The 18,812-nt window shown below is 39.8% G+C and overlaps 1 protein-coding gene across 4 annotated transcripts; it reads left to right on the top strand.

Annotated features, from left to right (window-relative positions):
* The first annotated feature begins 15,325 nt into the window (after window positions 1-15,325).
* Window positions 15,326-16,902, top strand: LOC142163594 (zinc finger BED domain-containing protein RICESLEEPER 1-like). 4 transcript variants are annotated; one of them, XR_012694545.1, is made up of 2 exons: window positions 15,326-15,424; window positions 16,791-16,902. XR_012694545.1 is itself a non-coding variant. In XM_075220873.1 (2 exons), the coding sequence occupies exons 1-2, from the start codon at window positions 15,889-15,891 to the stop codon at window positions 16,648-16,650; spliced, it is 672 nt and encodes a 223-aa protein (XP_075076974.1). In that variant the 5' UTR covers window position 15,888; the 3' UTR covers window positions 16,651-16,780. The 4 variants fall into 4 exon arrangements, 1 of the variants encoding a protein (XP_075076974.1); XR_012694546.1 differs by lacking the exon at window positions 16,791-16,902 and adding an exon at window positions 16,613-16,780 and having other exon boundaries at window positions 15,394-15,424; XM_075220873.1 differs by lacking the exons at window positions 15,326-15,424; window positions 16,791-16,902 and adding exons at window positions 15,888-16,522; window positions 16,613-16,780.
* The last annotated feature ends 1,910 nt before the right edge of the window (window positions 16,903-18,812 follow it).

Here is an 18,812-nt window from a genome sequence, read left to right as displayed (position 1 = left end):
TCCTAGCTATGTTTACATCAGGGCAGGGCAATTCAGAAGTCCTTGTTCCTAGAAGACCTTCAAAGAAAGATGTGAACTCTTGCTCAACTAATAAAGGATCAGTTAGTTTTGTCAAGCTCAATAAAGATAGTAGAGATTCTGTTTATCGCTTGCCTTGCCTTCAAATGTCCATGAAAAAACTTTGTGTTTGAGTCTTCTACTGCAATCCATACTGCCCTAGACTTCTGCCTGTAGACATTCTCTTGAATATCTTGCCACTTTTCTACTTGCATTAGTAATTTTTTCTCCTAAAAAATCAAAGTATTGTTGAATAGATCTTTATCTATCCTCTTTTGAATTTCATGTAGCTGATCTTTAAGCATTTCAGCCTTTTTGTCTACTGAATTATAGACTCTATTCATTCCTTTTGCCCTGCTCCCCAGTATCTGCATCTTTTGCCAAACTGAATACATAGTGTATCCAGTTATTTTGTGATCTCATACCTCTTGTACTAGCTTGTTGAATTCATCTTCCTGCAAAAGCACATTAAGAAGCCTAAACGGCTTTGGTAAGTAGTTTCTAATTATCTCAGTACATAATACTATGGGTGAATGATCAGAGACCCCATAGTTATCATATATTGCCTCTATAGAGTCATACTGCATGAACCAGTAAGAGTTTCCCAATGCCCAATCAACATTACTGTATATTCTATCAGTAGCATCTTTTTTGTTGCACCAAGACCACTGACATCTATTCAACAATCCCAAACCAGTATCCTCAACACAAGTTTAAAAATTAACCACTTCACTCTGGTGTACTGGATTACCATTAAATTTGTCATTAACAGATAACATAGTATTGAAGTCTCCTAGGATCAACCAGGACTCCACCATAGTGCTATTTATCTGTCTAAGTTGACTTTATATTTCCTGTCTCTCTGTAACAGTATTATAACCATATACAAAAGTAAGCCAACACTTAAAAGTTGAATTCATGTGCTTAATTTCACAGTGCACCAATTGAGTTCCAACTTGAATTATACTAACATCTACTTGCTGAGCCTTCCACAATATCCATATTCTCCCATTGGGAGCATATGAATAGTTTGAGAAAAGCCTTGAGTTCTTTCTAAGCCCTCTAATATTCCATGAACTAATAATTATGGGGGGTGGACCAAAGGTATTGTTCCTTTTTTTGATGCCAAAGTAACATCCTCTCTTTCCTGAATTCTTAGGGCATTGAACATATTTTTATGCATGTAACAACCCAACTGTTTGTTTTAAGAATTAACGCTCTGATCCCCTATTAACTGCTTTCTCCATATTTATTTTTGCTATTTTGAGCTGCCGGGATGTTTGGTTTTGAGTTTCGGAGAGTTTTGGGATACTTAGTCCCTAAATGAGAGTTTAAAATTTAGAAATTGAACCGTAGATGGAGCGGTATGAAGATAGCCTTGTAATGGAATTTCGTTGGTTTCGTTAGCTCTGTTGGGTGATTTTGGGCTTAGGAGCGTGTTCGGATTGTGTTTTGGAGGTCCGTAACTAATTTAGGCTTGTAATGCCGAAAGTCGAATTTTTGAAGTTTCCGGTTCGATAGTGAGATTTTGATATCGGGGTCAGAATGAGATTCTAGAAGTTGGAGTAGCTCCGTAGTGCTGAATGTGACGTGCTTGCAAAATTTCAGGTCATTCGGACGAGGTTTGGTAGACTACTTGATCAAAAGCGTAATTTGACAGGTTTCGGAATTCTTAGGCTTGAATCCGATGCAAAATTGGTGTTTTGATATTGTTTTTAGTGTTTCAAAGATTGGAACAAGTTTGAATAATGTTTTAGGATTGGTTGGCATGTTTGATTGAGGTCCCCGGGGCCTCGGGTGTGTTTCAGATGCTCAACGGGGCATTTTGGAACTTGTTGGAATTGCAAAACAATTGTAGCAACCCAGTTCTGGATTCCTTCTTCGTGTTCGCGAATAGGCTCTCGCGTTCGCCAAGAGAAGCTGGGGTTGGGGGAGTTTTAATGCTTCGCGTTCGCAAAGCTAGAGGAGATGTTGCATCCCGTTTGCGACCTGGGAATCGCTTTGGCAATGAAGGAAGCTGGACCCAAGCGAAGTTGTACTTCGTGAACGTGAGGGTCCTTCCGTGTTCGCGATGAAGGAATAACTGGTCCGTATTTAAATAGCCAATCCGCAACCCTTTTTCATTTTCCACCATTTTTGAACGGGATTGAAGCTTTTAAGGAAAATTTTTGAGGAAACCAAAGGGAAATCACTTGGAGGTAATATTCTTGACTTCATAACTCGTTTATATGTGATTAAAGGCCTAATTAGTGGTGAAAATTAGGAAAAAATCAGTGCAAAATGGATAATTAGGGCTTGAGATTAAGAGACCTTAAAATGGGTATTTGAGGCGTCAATTAAATTCCGATTTCAATGTTCTTAATATGTGTAGACTCGTGAGAGTATGAGGATTCTGAAAATGTAAATTTTACTTGATTCCGAGATGTGGGCACGAGGGACGTTTAGGTCATTTTACCTAATTTGTTTGTAGAATCAGTTACTTGAATTGTTATTTACATTATGCAATTGAATTGAATAGATCTGGGCTATTTAGAGTCGAGTACTCATGGCAAGAACGTGGTTTCGGGTTGATTTTGAGTCGGTTCGAGGTAAGTGACTTGCCTAACCTTGTGTGGGGGAAACTCCCCTTAGGATTTGGTATTATTGATAATTGAAATGCCTTTTATGTGAGGTGACGACTGCGTACTTGTGCTAATTGTTGAAAATCCGATTTTCATTAAATAATTACTAGTATGTTTCTTTTCCTTTTTATACTACTTGCAATTTAAGCCTGTTGTTAGCCTAGGAAAGCATGTCTAATTGACTTAATTGCCTTACTTTCTCAAACTGCCTTATTTGGATTACGTGCAACATGCTAGGTAAGAAATACCTGTTTTACCTTAGTATGAAACTTGAATTGAACTGTGTATTCTTGTTGTTGTTGTTGTGTGTTTACTTTGGGACTGCGGGACGTTATCCTGAGTGATCCCCCTGTATATTTACTTTGGGACTATGGAACGGTATTTCGGGAGATCCCCTACACATTTACATTGGAACCGTGGGACTGAACCCGGTAGATTCCCCTTGTATTGAGTATTTATATTTGAAACTACAGGATGGTATCCTGCGAGATCCCCGGTTGCTATCTTTGTGCTGAGCTGTATTTCTTTCTGTGTTTACTTTGCTTCTGTAGTAGTTGTTGCTATCCTTTATATCATGTGTTACTTTTACTGTTGTACTTATTTATATTGTTTTGTTCTACACTATTGAACCTTATATTCTATTTAACCTCAGTAGGGCCCTAACCTTCCTCGTCTCTACCTGACCGAGGTTAGGCTTGGCACTTACTAAGTACCGTTGTGGAGTACTCACACCCTTTCTGTGCATATTTTTATGTGCAGATCCAGGTACCTCTACTCAGTCCTATCACCCTTGAGGCGAGGCGACTTTCCCAGATACTTCGAGGTATATCTGCCGTGTCCGCAGACCGAGGAGTCCCTTTTTATTCTCTCTTTAAGTTTTTGCTCTTCTGTACTAATTTTGTTAGATATTCTAGAGATAGAAACTTGTAGACGTTCAAAGGCTTGTGGTTTCATGAGATTCCGGGTTTTGGGAAATGTTGTTAGTTTCGAGAGTTGTATTGTATATGCCGAGAAGTATTTTAAATACTATTTCATTCGGTTATTATGGTTTTTAATTATTTCTTCTGCAAATTATTTATTTTCTACATTTGTTAAGCTTACCTAGTCAAAGAGACTAGGTGTCATCACGACAGTTCACGGAGGGCGAACTAGGGTCGTGACAAGTTAGTATCAGAGCTCTAGGTTCATAGGAGTCATGAATCACAAGCCGGTTTATTAGAGTCTCGCTGATCGGTACGGAGATGTCTGTACTTATCTACGAGATGCTATGTAACTGTTAGGAAAATTTCCACTTTATTTGATTTCTTTGTCGTGCGAGATTTTGATATCACAATTATAAACTTTTATCTTCTATTCTCTCACAGATGGTGAGGACACGTGCTACCCGAGATGATCAATCACCCGCGCCCCCTACTGCAGCCGTCAGAGGCTGGAGCCAGGGTAGAGGTTGGGGCAGGTGTAGAGGTCGATGACGCGCACATGGTGCAGCTAGGGCACTCGCGTGAGCTGCCACCGAGGTAGCCCCCCCCAGCATTTCCAGTCGGAATCCAAGCACGTGATACGCCTACTGCTACTAATACTCTAGTAATCCAGGAGACTCTTTTGCAGTTCATGAGCATGTACATCACTCTGGCTCTGGCAGGGTTTCTTCCCCTTGTCGCAGCCACATCTCAGGTGGGGAGGAGCAAAGACTCCCCCCGCCCGCACTCTTGAGCAGCGAGTGCATGTTGATCAGGTCCCAGAGATTATTCATATATAGCCTGTAGTCCCAGGTCAGCCCGAGGATAGGGCAGTGGCTTCAGAGGATGAGCAACGGAGACTTGAGAGGTTCAAGAAGTATGATCCTCCTGTATTCAGTGGGTTAACATCAGATGATGCCTTGGGATTTCTGGAGGAGTGTCACCGTATCCTATGCACTATGGGTATATCAGGATCGAGTACGCTTTCTTTCACTGCCTTCTAGCTTCGAGGAGCCGCCAATGAGTGGTGGTGTACCTATGAGTTAGATAGTCCGGATGAGATAGCTTCACTGACTTGGACTCAGTTTTCAGATATTTTGCTGAGAGAGTTTGTTCCTCAGAGCCTCAGGGACGCATGGCACGCAGAGTTTGAGCATTTGTGACAGTATAATATGACTGTCTCGGAGTATGTTGTCCGTTACACTAGCTTGGATAGACATGCCCCAGCCTTGGTTTCTACTGTCCACGAGAGGGTTTGCCGGTTTATAGAGGGGTTTATTCCCAGCATTAGGTCTAGCATGGCTCATGAGTTGGAGATGGATCTCTTTTATCAGCAGGTGGTGAGCATTGCTAGGAGGATTGAGGGTATGCATTCTAGGGAGAGAGAGGAGAGGGAGGCCAAGAGGTCTCGAGAGTCGGGCCATTATTCTAGTGCCCGTGCCCCAGCTGCAGTTCGTCATGATAGGGGTTATATGAGTCACCCTTTTCATTCAGCTCTTCCAGCAGCCAGTAGTATTCCAGCTCCCCCTAGGCCTTAGGAGCCTTAGTATGCACCGCAAGTATCTAGTGCGCCTCCTATGTGGGGTGCTTTCAGTGGTCAGTCCAGCAGGCCTGGTCTGAGCCAGTCACAGCCGCCACGTCCTCCCAGAGCTTGTTTTGAGTGTGGTGACACACGCCATATGGTGAGGGATTTCCCCAGACTTAGGAGGAGTGTACCTCCACAGACTTCTCAGTCACAGCGTGCCCCACAGAGTTCTCAGGCTATGGTTACAGCTCCATTTGCTACCCCACCTGCTCAGCCAGCTAGAGGTGGAGGTCGGGGAGGTACAGGTCACCCTAGAAGGGGAGGCCAAGCCTGACACTATGCCCTTCCTGCCCGTACCGAGGTTGTTGCCTCCGATTCTGTCATCACAGGTATTAAATGGTTTTTCATAGAGATGCATCGGTTTTATTTTATCTAGGCTCCACTTATTCTTATGTGTCTTCTTATTTTGCTCCGCATTTGGGTGTACGGCGGGATTCTTTGAGTTCCCCTGTTTATGTTTCTACTCCTATGGGAGATTCTCTTGTTGTGGACCGCGTTTATCGGTCATGTTTGGTTGCTCTTAGTGGTTTTGAGACCAGAGCCGATTTATTGTTGCTCAGCATGCTAGATTTTTATATTATCTTGGGCATGGATTGGTTATCGCCCCCATCATGCTATTCTTGATTGTCACGCCAAAACTGTGATGCTGGCTATGCCAGGTGTACCGCATGTTGAGTGGAAGGGTGCTTTAGATCACACTCTCAATAGAGTTATTTCTTTCCTTAAGACTCAGCGAATGGTTGAGAAGGGGTGTGACGCGTATCTAGCTTATGTGAGAGATGTCAGTATTGATACCCCTACAGTTGATTCAGTCCCAGTAGTATGGGATTTTCCTGATGAGTTTCCAAATGACCTTCTGGGCATGCCGCCAGATAGAGATATTGATTTTGGCATAGATCTGTTGCCCGGCACTCAGCCCATTCCTATTCCTCCGTATCGTATGGCCCCTCCTGAGTTGAAGCAGTTAAAGGATCAATTATAGAATTGCTTGATAAGGGTTTTATTAGGCCCAGTGTATCACCTTGGGGTGCACCTTTCTTGTTTGTGAAGAAGAAGGATGGTTCTATGCGTATGTGCATTGATTATCGCCAGTTGAACAAAGTTATAGTGAAGAACTGGTATCCTTTGCCTCATATTGACGATTTGTTTGACCAGCTTCAGGGCACACGGGTTTTTTCTAAGAATGACTTGCGCTCAGGTTACCATCAGTTGAAGATTTGGGAGTCAGATATCCCGAAGACTGCTTTCGGGACTCGGTATGGTCATTACAAGTTCCTTGTTATGTCATTTGGGCTGACCAATGCCCCAGCAGCCTTTATGCATTTGATGCACAGTGTGTTATAGCCGTATCTTGACTCATTTGTTATTGTATTTATTGATGATATTCTGGTGTATTCCCGGAGTCGGGAAGATCATGAGCAACACCTGAGGGCAGTGCTCCAAACTCTGAGGGAAAAGAAGTTATATGCAAAGTTCTCAAAATGTGAGTTTTGTATGGATTCCGTTGCATTCTTAAGCCACATGGTATCGAGTGAGGGTATTCAGGTAGATCCGAAGAAAGTAGAGGCAGTGCAGGGTTGGCCCAGACCATCCTCAGCTACAAAGATCCGTAGTTGTCTTGGCTTGGTGGGTTACTATCGTCGTTTTGTGGAGGGGTTTTCATCGATTGCAGCCCCTATGACTAGGCTAACCCAGAAGGGTTCTCTGTTCCAGTGGACAGAAGAGTGTGAGGCGATCTTTCAGAAGCTTAAGACAGCTTTGACTACAACCCCAGTTTTGATATTGCCTATAGGTTCGGGATCTTATACCGTCTATTGTGATGCCTCAAGGATTGGCCTTGGAGCGGTATTGATGCAGGATGGTAGGGTGATTGCCTATGCATCAAGACAATTGAAAGTACATGAGAAGAATTACCCTGTTCATGATCTCGAGCTAGCTGCCATTGTTCATGCCCTGAAGATATGGCTTCATTATTTGTACGGTGTTCCTTGTGATATTTATACTAATCATCGGAGCTTTCAGCACTTGTTCAAGCAAAAGGATCTAAAATTGCGCCAGAGGAGGTGGTTAGAGTTGCTGAAGGACTATGATATTACTATTTCGTATCACCCGAGCAAGGCCAATGTGGTGGCCGATGCTTTGAGTCGCCGGGCATAGAGTTTGGAGAGTTTGGCTTATTTACCAGCATCAGAGAGGCTTATGGCAATGGATATTCAGGCCTTAGCCAGCCAGTTTGTGAGATTGGATCTTTCGGAGCCCAGTTGAGTTCTAGCTTGCGTGGTTTCTCGGTCTTCCTTATTTGATCTTATCAGGGAGCGTCAGTATGATGACCCTCATTTGCTTGTCCTCAAGGACAAGGTTCAGCATGGTGATGCTAGAAATGTGACTATTGGTGATGACGGAGTATTCAGGATGTAGGGTCGGATTTGTGTACCCAATGTTGATGGGCTTCGGGATTTGATTCTAGAGAAGGCTCATAGTTCGCGGTATTCCATTCATCCGGGTGCCGCGAAGATGTACCAGGATTTGAGGCAGCACTATTGGTGGAGGCGGATGAAGAAGGATATAGATGGATTTGTAGTTCGGTGCCTCAATTGTCAGTAGGTAAAGTATGAGCACTAGAGACCGGGTGGGTTGCTTCAGCAGATAGAGATTCCGGGGTAGAAGTGGGAGCGGATCACCATGGACTTTGAAGTTGGGCTCCCATAGACCTTGAAGAAGTTCGATACCATTTGGGTGATTGTGGATCGGCTGACCAAGTCTGCGCACTTCATTCCTGTGTGTACTACCTATTCTTCGGAGCGTCTAGCGGAGATTTATATTCGGGAAATTGTTCATCTGCATGGTATTCCAATTTCCATCATTTCAGATAGAGGTACTCAGTTCATATCACGGTTCTTGAGGGTCGTAAAACATGAGTTAGGTACTCGGGTGGAGTTGAGTACATCATTTCACCCTGAGACGGACGGACAGTCCGAGTGCACTATTCAAATTTTTGAGGATATGCTCTGTGCGTGTGTGATTTAGTTTGGAGGGTCTTGGGATCAGTTCTTGCCATTGGCGGAGTTTGCCTACAATAACAACTATTAGTCCAGCATTCAGATGGCACCGTATGAGGCTTTGTATAGTAGGAGGTGTAGATCCCCGGTGGGATAGTTTGAGCTGGGTGAGGCTAGATTATTGGGCACAGACTTAGTTCGGGATGCTTTGGAGAAGGTTAATGTGATTCAGGATAGACTCCATACAACCCAGTCCAGACAGAAGAGTTACACAGACCGGAAGGTTCATGATGTTTCCTATATGGTTGGAGAGCAGGTTCTTCTTAGGGTTTCGCCTATAAAGGGTGTTATGAGATTTGGGAAGAAGGGGAAGTTGGGTCCGAGGTTTATTGGCCCTTTTGAGATATTGAGGTGTGTTGGGGAGGTTGCCTATGAGCTTGCCTTACCTCCCATCTTGGTAGGAGTTCATCCGGTATTTTATGTTTCGATGCTCCAGAGGTATCACGGTGATCTGTCGCACATGTTGGATTCCAGTTCAGTTCAGTTGGACAAAGATCTATCTTATGTTGAGGAACCAGTGGCAATATTGGACAGGAAGGTTCGAAAGCTGAGATCAAAGATAATTGCATCAGTAAAGGTTCAGTGGCGGGGTCAGCCGGTCGAGGAGGCAACATGGGAGACCGAGCAGGATATGCGCAGCCGTTACCCTCATCTTTTCACTACTTCAGATATGTCTCAATGCTCGTTAGAGGACGAACGAATGCTTAAGTGTGGGAGGATTTAATGACCCGGCCGGTCGTTTTAAGAATTAACGCCCCGATCCTCTATTAACTGCTTTTCCCGTGTTTATTTCTGCTATTATGAGTTGCCGGGATGTTTGGTTTTGAGTTTCGAAGAGTTTTGGGACACTTAGTCCCTAAATGAGAGTTTAAGTTTTAGAAATTGGATCGTAGATGGAGCAGTGTGAAGACAACCTCAGAATGAAATTTTGTTGGTTCCGTTAGCTCTGTTGGGTGATTTCGGGCTTAGGGGCATGTTCGGATTGTGTTTTGGAGATCCGTAGCTAATTTAGGCTTAAAATGCCGAAAGTCAAATTTTTGAAGTTTCTGGTTCGATAGTGAGATTTTAATATCGGGGTCGGAATGGGATTTCGGAAGTTGGAGTAGCTCCGTAGTGTTGAATGTGACGTGCTTGCAAAATTTCAGGTCATTCGGACGAGGTCTGATAGGCTTTTTGATCGAAAGTGTAATTTGAGAGTTTTTGGAATTTTTTGGCTTGAATCCGATGTAAAATTGGTGTTTTGATGTTGTTTTGAGCGTTCTGAAGATTGGAACAAGTTTGAATGATGTTTTAGGATTGGTTGGCATTGTTGGTTTAGGTCCTGGGTGCCTCGGGTGTGTTTCGGATGCTCAACGGGGCATTTTGGAACTTGTTGGAATTGTAGAAAAATTGCAGCAGCCCAGTTTTGGTTTCCTTCTTCGCGTTCGTGAGTAGGGTCTCGTGTTTGCGAAGAGGAGCTGGGGCTGGGGGAGTTTTAATGCTTCGCGTTCGCGAAGGTTCTCCCGTGTTCGCAAAGTTGGAGGAGATGTTGCATCGCGTTCGCGACCTGGGAATCGCGTTCACGATGAAGGAAGCTGGACCTAAGCGAAGTTGTACTTCGCGAACGCAAGGGTCCTTCTGCGTTTGTGAAGAAGGAATAACTGGGCAGTATTTAAATAGCCAATCCATGACCCTTCTTTATTTTTCCACCATATTTGAACGGGATTGAAGATTTTGAGGGAGATTTTTGAGGAAACCAAAGGGAAATCACTTGGAGGTAATATTCTTGACTTCATAACTTGTTTATATGTGATTAAAGGCCTAATTAGTGGTGAAAAAGTAGGGGAAAATCAGTGCAAAATGGGTAATTAGGGCTTGAGATTAAGAGACCTTAAAATGGGTATTTTAGGGGTCAATTGAAGTCCGATTTCAGTGTTCTTGATATGTGTAGACTCGTGAGAGTATGATGATTCTGAAAATAAAAATTTTACTTGATTCCGAGACATGGGCCCTAAGGGCATTTTGGTCATTTTACCTAATTTCACGTATTAGCTTAGAATTTCTTTTTAGAATTAGTTACTTGAAGTGTTATTTACATTATGCAATTGAATTGAATAGATTTGGGACATTTGGAGTCGAGTACTCATGGCAAGAACGTGATTCCAGGTTGATTTTGAGTCGGATCAAGGTAAGTGGCTTGCCTAACCTTGTGTAGGGAAAACTCCCCGTAGGATTTGGTATTATTGATAATTGAAATGCCTTGTACGTGAGGTGATGAGTGCGTACTTGTTCTAATTATTAAAAATCTGGTTTTCATTAAATAATTACTAGTATGTTTCTTTTCATGTTTATACTACTTGCAATTTAAGCCTATTGTTAGCCTAGGAAAGCATGTCTAATTAACTTAATTGCCTTACTTGCTCAAACTGCCTTATTTGGATTACGTGCAGCATGCTAGGTTAGAAATACTTGTTTTACCTTAGTATGGATCTTGAATTGAACTGTGTATCTTGTTGTTGTTGTGTGTTTACTTTGGGACTATGGGACGGTATCCTGGGAGATCTCCTTGCACATTTACATTGGAACTAGGGGACTGCACCCGGTAGATTCCCCTTGTACTGAGTATTTATATTTGGGACTACAGGATGGTATCCTAGGAGATCCCCGGTTGATATCTTTATGCTGAGCTGTATTTCTTTCTATGTTTACTTTGCCTCTGTAGTTGTTGTTGCTGTCCTTTATATCCTGTGTTACTTTCATTGTTGTACTTATTTATATTGTTCTGTTCTACACTGTTGAACCTTATATTTTATTTAACCTCAATAGGGCCCTGACCTTCCTCGTCACTACCCGACCGAGGTTAAGCTTGGCACTTACTGAGTACCGTTGTGGTATACTCATGCCCTTTCTGCGCATTTTTTTCATGTGCAGATCCAGGTACCTCTACTCAGTCCTATCTCCCTTGAAGCGAGGCGACTTTTACAGAGACTTCGAGGTATATCTGTCGCGTCCGCAGACCGAGGAGTCCCTTTCTATTCTCTCTTTAAGTTTTAGCCCTTCTATACTTATTTTGGTAGATATTCTGGAGTTAGAAACTTGTAGACATTCAAAGACTTGTGGTTTCATGAGATTCCAAATTTTGGGAAATGTTGGTAGTTTCGATTGTTGTATTGTATATGCCGAGCGGCATTTTAAATACTGTTTCATTCGGTTATTTTGGTTTTTAATTATTTCTTCTGCAAATTATTTATTTTCTACATTTGTTAGTCTTATCTAGTCGTAGAGACTAGGTGTCGTCATGACAGTTCATGGAGGGCAAACTAGGGTCGTGAAAATGTAGTATATTTTCAATAGTCTCATCAGTCATACACTTTCTCATTAAGCTTTTCTCCTTGGAACTTTGCACTTGTTTTCCTTTTGACTTAGCTATATGAAAATCATTGTCATTCTGCTCTATTTCTGTACTGATGATTAGTGGTGCAATTGGTTCTTCTTTGCTGGCCTCAACTCTAACCACTTGAGTCTGTGCTTCCCCAATTGTCTTTGGCTTAGCAATCCATTTAGTGGCTACTCTTTTTCCCCTTCTTTTCTATCCACCTATCTGCCCTTTGGCATCAGGTCCTGGGTACTTCTTCATCTCTATTTGGCCTTTACATTTCCCTGTGTCATGACCTATTGTGAGACAGTCTTGACAGAAGGAATGATACCAGTCATAGCTCAAAATTTTCTCCCTTGTTTTTCCTTCACCAGTTTCTATCAGCACTGTCTCAAGTAATGCTTGGGACATATCCATCTCAATAATCATACGAGCATAGGATATCTTAGCCTCCTGTGCTGTTAGTTTATTAGTACAAATTGGGTTCCCAATCGAGCTTGCAATTCTCCCTAAGTTCTTCACTATCTAGTACTGTATAGGTAGCCCAGGGAAGTTGACACATATTGGAACATTTTTTGTGGATTCCTTACACATTTAGAAATCCGGTTTCCATTCTTTCAAAATTATTGGTCTGTTATTGAAAGTGTATGGTCCATTTTGAAGAAGCAAATATTTGTCCTCATCAGACTCAAATTTGAAAATAAAGTATCCTTCATCATGAAGTAGTACCTATTGAGTTGAAACAAACTGCCAAACTCCATACACAAATTTTAGCATCTCTTTGAATTGGGGGGATCCACCTATAACATAGCCAATTAAGCTGGTCCTCCATCTCCTATTTTGCTCTTCCACTTCTATATGGTTTAATCTCACAATTTTCCTTCCATCCTTAACAGGGGGTAATAGTTCAATTTCAAACCTATTGTATAGATCGATTACCTTGAACCACATCAGCTAGAGTTGGTTTTGAAGTCGATATGCCAGACGAGAAGGTCAATTTCCTTGTTGCCGCCGCCATGTCCATCTCATTTAGTGTTGGATCTGCAGGAGTCTTTGTTATCGGAGCTGCCTGTGCTTGAATTGCCACCAGCTCCTTCGATTCCTTCCTCTCTTGTCCATACAGAACAGTTGGTGCACTACCCATGCCTTTCATCCAATGGAACAGTTGCACCGAGTCTAAAGCTTGGGGAATCCACGTTTTCTAGTGTAACTAATCTTGTATCTTCATCTTCTACCTTATCTTCCTCGTTTGCACTCGTTACCTTAGTTATGGAGTTCTTCTTCCTCTGTCTCGCCATCCCTACCAGCGCAAGTTAGCAGAACTTGCTTAACGTGCGCCAAGAGGATGTTTTTGAATATTTCATATTTAAACTTTCTACCTAGTTCAATAAGGTAAAGTTAATAATTAAAATTTTAGTTGATTGTAGTATCCAAAATATTAGGAAGGTAACCTAAATTACAATTTTGTTCAATGTGCACTTAATTTTTAAAGAGTAAAAAAAAAAAAGCGAACGACATTTAGCTAAGACACGCTTTGCGCATGAACCCTAATTTAATGAACAAATATTAAAATAATTTAACTACAATATTAAAAAATGTATTTAAGTTTTAAAATAAATATAAAGAATAGCCTATGATTACTTTGTGTGTAAATTAAAAGTTAGTGATCTTTTTCCTCAGTGGTTGATTTTGCTTATGGATAATTAGCCACAATTTTAATCTTAGAGATATTTGCCGCCTTCATTATTCTATAAAGATTTTCTTTTATCCTTTATTTTTTCTTTAATATAAAAAAACATATGGTATTAATATACAAATAATTAAGTTTATTGCTTTTGTGTAAAAATTATGTGACGATTCATCGACTATCATGCAATACAGTACCCCATAACTAAATTAAGCTACAATTTGTGTTGGTTAAAATTATAATATACACTCTGAGTAAATTTTTATTTAAGATTTTAAAGTAAATTATGTGTTGGTTGCTCCTATTCCAAAACATGCAAAAACAAATAAGACTCCCTATTATCGTTGAGAAATCACATTTATGGAAAGAAAAAAACTTCGGCAAGTTGTCCTCATACAAAGCAAAAGCATATTAATTATCCATACTATATCAGTTTTAAATTCAAAATATTAGGACTCATACCTAGTTTAATAAGAAATTATTTAATAATTAAATTTTTAGTTAATTTTAATTTTCTAAATATTAGAAAACTGTTATAAATATTAGAAAAATAATAAATAGTTATTCCAAAATAGTAGAGAATTAATTAAATAATTATTCCTAGATAGTAGGAGATTAATTAAATGAATATTTCTAATATTAGGAAAATAGTCAAATGATTGTTTTACCCGTGGGAAATCTATTTTAAAACTTTAGTATAAAAAGGTAAATAAAGACTAATGATATTTTATTAAGTGGCTTCGTGTTTAAAATATAATATATATTATTAGTTTATAAGGTCCTTAAATTTGGATCATTATAATTTTAATAAAGAAAGATTTAGTAAACAAATGTTTATGTTTTCGTCTTGTGTAAATCCAAATATGCAATGCTATTATGATTTATTCTCATAAAATAAAAATTTAAATAAAATAGAAACATGAAAAGTTCAAGTTAGCGAGTTTGAAAACTCCTAGTAGAAAGGAAATTTGAAAACATTAAATTACGGTAATGATCCGCCTCTTTTATTCCCTGATCCCCTTAATATTAGAAAATGTATAGTTATAGTTGTACCATAATTAATGCGATCGATTTATATAAGGTAAAATCTTCATATAAATAAAATTTTAGATGATTTAAAAGTCCTAAATAGGAAGATAAGTAAATGACCATTTTATATAATGTAAAACTTATTTTTATTAAAAGGTAAAAAAGGTGAACGATATTTTATTAAGGGCTTTGGTGCTTTTAATATAGTATAGATTACTAAAATTTAAGTTATATATGAATCCAGACATATGGAAAGTAGGGGTGGGCATAAAATCCGAAAAACCGAATTCCGAACCGAACCAAATTAATTTGGTATTTCGGTTTCGGTTTTTTCTGTATTTCGGTCTAATTCGGTACTTGAATTTCGGTATTTCGGTTTCGGTTTTCGGTTTTATAATTGAATTATTTCGGTAAACTGAAATACCGAAATTTGGTAATATTAATACAGCCCAAACCCCAAAGCCCCAAACCCAATTACCTATTTTATTTGACTTTGGGCCACAGCCCACACGCCCACACCCAGGCCCAGCTGCGCCCCAAACCCAATTCTACCTTAGAGTCTTAGACGTTTTCCCAACACTCAACAGTCCAACACTCAGAGTTTTGGTGTTAATACACTTGGGGTCTAGGGCTGGGAGTCGGAGATATCATCGAGAATTCGAGATCGAGATAGGGTATTAGGGTTTGCTTACTGCTTCAGCCTTCAGTGCTTAGGAGATATCATCGAGAACGAGAAGAAGAAGACGAGAATCGACTGCGACTCTAGGATATCAGTCTGTGAGTTGAGTTACGACCAGTCGACATTCGAGTTCAAGTCTCATCTCATCTTCACCGGTTAACTTCACTACTTTTGTAAGTTTTGTAAGTCTCATCTCATTCTCATGATCTCATCCCAGTACTCGACTACTCTCTGAGGTTTTTGTTGAGATTTAATTTCTGATTTTCTGCATCAAACTATTTTAGGGTTATAGGCGGCGATTTCCAGCTTGATTCGATTCCGGGCAAACGAAGTGTCGAAGACGCTGCTGTCCTGTTCCAGTCTTCCGAGCTCGATTCAATTTCAATTTCAAAGGTATGTTTCGCTTTCTTTTGGTTGTATTGCTGATTGAATGAACTGATGTTCCGAGCTTTTCCCTTTAGTAGGAAAATATCATCTGTATCACGTTCATACTCTTTCTTTTGGTTGTATTACCTTGTTTAGGTCTGATTTTTTGAACTTTACCATATCATATTCATATGAGCAACTAACAATAGCATATCAATGTTCTCATCTTTGTGAAGATGGTGGTAATGCAGGTCCTCTTGAATCTGATGATTGGGTGAATGTGAGGAATGTGATAGAGTTTCTTGCAAGATTTCACGAGCTAACTAAAAAAGTTTCAGGTTCACGTTATGTCACTTGTAATTCTCATTTTGAGGATGTATCTGAACTTTATGTCATTTGAAAATGTGTTTAGCTAGTGAGGATGGGCATTTGAGAAAAATGGCTGAGCAAATGCAAGAAAGTTCAAGAAGTATTGGGGTGAGCGTGAAAAGATGAATAAAATGATTTTTATTGCTTCCGTCTTGGATCCACGTAACAAATTTGAATATGTTGAGGGAGCACTTGAAGAACTTTTTGGGGAGGAAAAAGGGAAGAAAATAAATGTTGAGGTGTATGCTTATATGAATTCTTTGTTTGGAGAGTATCTAAAAAAGTATTCAACCGAATCTGGTCCTCAATCTCCATCTAGTTCTACTTCATCTAACAACACATCTAATACACCTAGTGGGAGTGTTATAAGTGCATCAAAAATTAGGACTAAGCTTAGCTTAAAGAAACAAAAGGAAGACAATGGAAGTGGGGGTGCTAAATCGGAGTTGGATAAATACATTAGTGAAGAACAAGAGCCTTTTAGTGAAGAATTTGATATCTTGAGTTGGTGGAAAACACATGCTCCTAGATTTCCTATTCTTTCGGAGTTGGCTCGTGATGTGTTGGCAATTCCAATTTCTAGTGTGGCGTCGGAATGCGCGTTTAGCACTGGTGGTCGTATTCTTGATTCATTTAGGAGTTCATTGACTACTAAATGTGTGCAAGCTCTTATTTGTGTTCAAGATTGGATTAGAGAAGAGAAGAATCCTATTAGTGTTGAAGAAGACTTGAAGTATCTTGAGGAACTCGAGCTTGGTAAGCTTTAATATTTTGTGTGTATTTTAATTAAAAATAATATATCATGCCTTTTCATTTGTATGACATATTTGGTCGTATTATCTTTAGATATGGAAAATAATGGAAGCACTACTAGCATTGTTTGATGTATAGTTGCAACTTGCATCTTGAGTGGTAAGTTTAATACTCTATTTGTTTGGTGATAATGATATACTTAATAGTTTGTAGTTTTGTTTTATTATCATCAAACTATAATATTCTAACATATGATTTATATTTTTTTTAGGTTCAAGTTCAAGTGCAATCATGCCCCGTGCTACTGCTCAACGCTCCGATATTTGGGAATACTTTGTGGTGAAAGAAGATAACGGAGAAGTTCGCAAGTTTGTTGTCTGCAGACTGCAGTTGTGCAAGTTAGCCTCTGCAGTTTAACTGTTTAACAGTTTTAAGTGTTCAGCTGCCATGTGTTTAAGTTTGGACTGTGTTTTTAACTTTTTATTGCACTGTCAGTGTTAAGTGTTAACTATTAAGTTGATTGCCAGATCTGGCGTGCAAGTTTGCATCTGCAGTTGCCAGATTGTGAAGTTGTTGTCTGCAGAATAATATGTTATTCTTGTTTCAGGCTTTCAGCCATGAACCATGTGCAGTTGTGCACATTGTGCAAAGTGCAAACACTTTAGAATTTCGATTGTGCAAACTAGGGTTGTGCACGGATCGGATCGGATCGGATTTAGCATATTTCGGATTCGAATTTCGGATTTCGGATTCTAGAAAATGCAATCCGAATCCGATCCGAATTATATCGGATCGGATCGGATTTTAAAGTTTGGATCGGATCGGATATCGGATCGTATTATTATGCCTCAAAGTTAAACTAATATGTATATGTTCTTTGTAAAAGAGGCAATACATTAAGAAAAATTCATGTTTATGCAATTATGAGAGTACTATGGTGCCAATATAGCTAAATCTAGCAATTGTAAAGGTAATAACTTGGAGGTTGATGTAAATTAAAGTGTAGTATTTATACATGTCCTAATAATTTCGGATTTCGGATTGGATTGGATTAAAATATACCAATCCGAAATCCGATCCGAAATCCGAAATTTTAATAAACATAATCCGAAATCCGATCCAATCCGAAATCCGAAATTCAAAATTGAATGGATCGGTTCGGATTTCGGATATCCGATCCGAATGAACAGCCCTAGTGCAAACACTGCATTTGTTGGACTGTGTTTTTATTGCACTGGGTTAATGTGTTTAGCATCTGCAGACTGCAGTTGTGCAAGTTAGCATCTGCAGTTTAACTGTTTAACAGTTTAAGTGTTCAACTGCCATGTGTTTAAGTTTGGACTGTGTTTTTATTGCACTGTGAGTGTTAAGTGTTAACTATTAAGTTGATTGCCAGATCTGGCGTGCAAGTTTGCATCTGCAGTTGCCAGATTGTGAAGTTGTTATCTGCAGAATAATATGTTATTCTTGTTTCAGGCTTTCAGCCATGAGCCATGTGCAGTTGTGCTTCCTCTTCCAAATTTGTGCAAAGTTTTCAGTGTTTTCAGTGTGCACTGTGCAGGCTTTTACTTGTGCACATTGTGCAGTTGTGCAAAGTGCAAACACTTTAGAATTTCAATTGTGAAAACTGAAAACACTGCATTTGTGATTCCTCTTCCAAGTTCCAATTGTGCATGACTGCATGTGCAGTTGTGCACTGTTAGGTTAGGCGTTAGCATTTAGCAATTTAGCATTGATTATTCAATATTCATTGATTGTTAAACCGAAACCGTACCGAACCAAAATAGTAAATACCGAACCGTACCGAAATATTTTGGTATGGTATTTGGTATACACAATTGATACACCGAATACCGAAATACCGAACCAAAATTCTTACATACCGAACCGAAATACCGAACGCCCACCCCTAATGGAAAGTGCAATAGGCTCAAAGATAAGAACCTTAAAAGTTAAAACCGGTCAAGTTTAAATCTGATAATAAATAAAACTCTTTGTGAGCTCGCCTGAAATACAGTGGTTCAGACTTCAGTTCGATTGTTGTGAATCCCTTTGCTACACACACAAATAAGGAGATGTTTGAGCTCTTGTACGTTCTTCTTATTCATCGATCAGCACACAAGATTAATGAATTCTCGCAATGGGAATAAAGGAAAATGAAGCTACAAACTTTGTGCGACGAAAGTTGGAAAATATTCTAATGCCTAGTAAAAGTTGTGTTTCCAAAGAATCAATGCAACTTTGAACCAACTGCGAACTAAAACAGATTATAATTGCAAACTTTATATACCTC

This window comes from Nicotiana tabacum, chromosome 8 (assembly GCF_000715075.1).
Source record: "Nicotiana tabacum cultivar K326 chromosome 8, ASM71507v2, whole genome shotgun sequence".
Classification (NCBI taxonomy): Eukaryota; Viridiplantae; Streptophyta; class Magnoliopsida; order Solanales; family Solanaceae; genus Nicotiana; species Nicotiana tabacum.
Note: the sequence above shows the minus strand (reverse complement) of the source record. Positions and strands in the feature narration are given on the sequence as shown.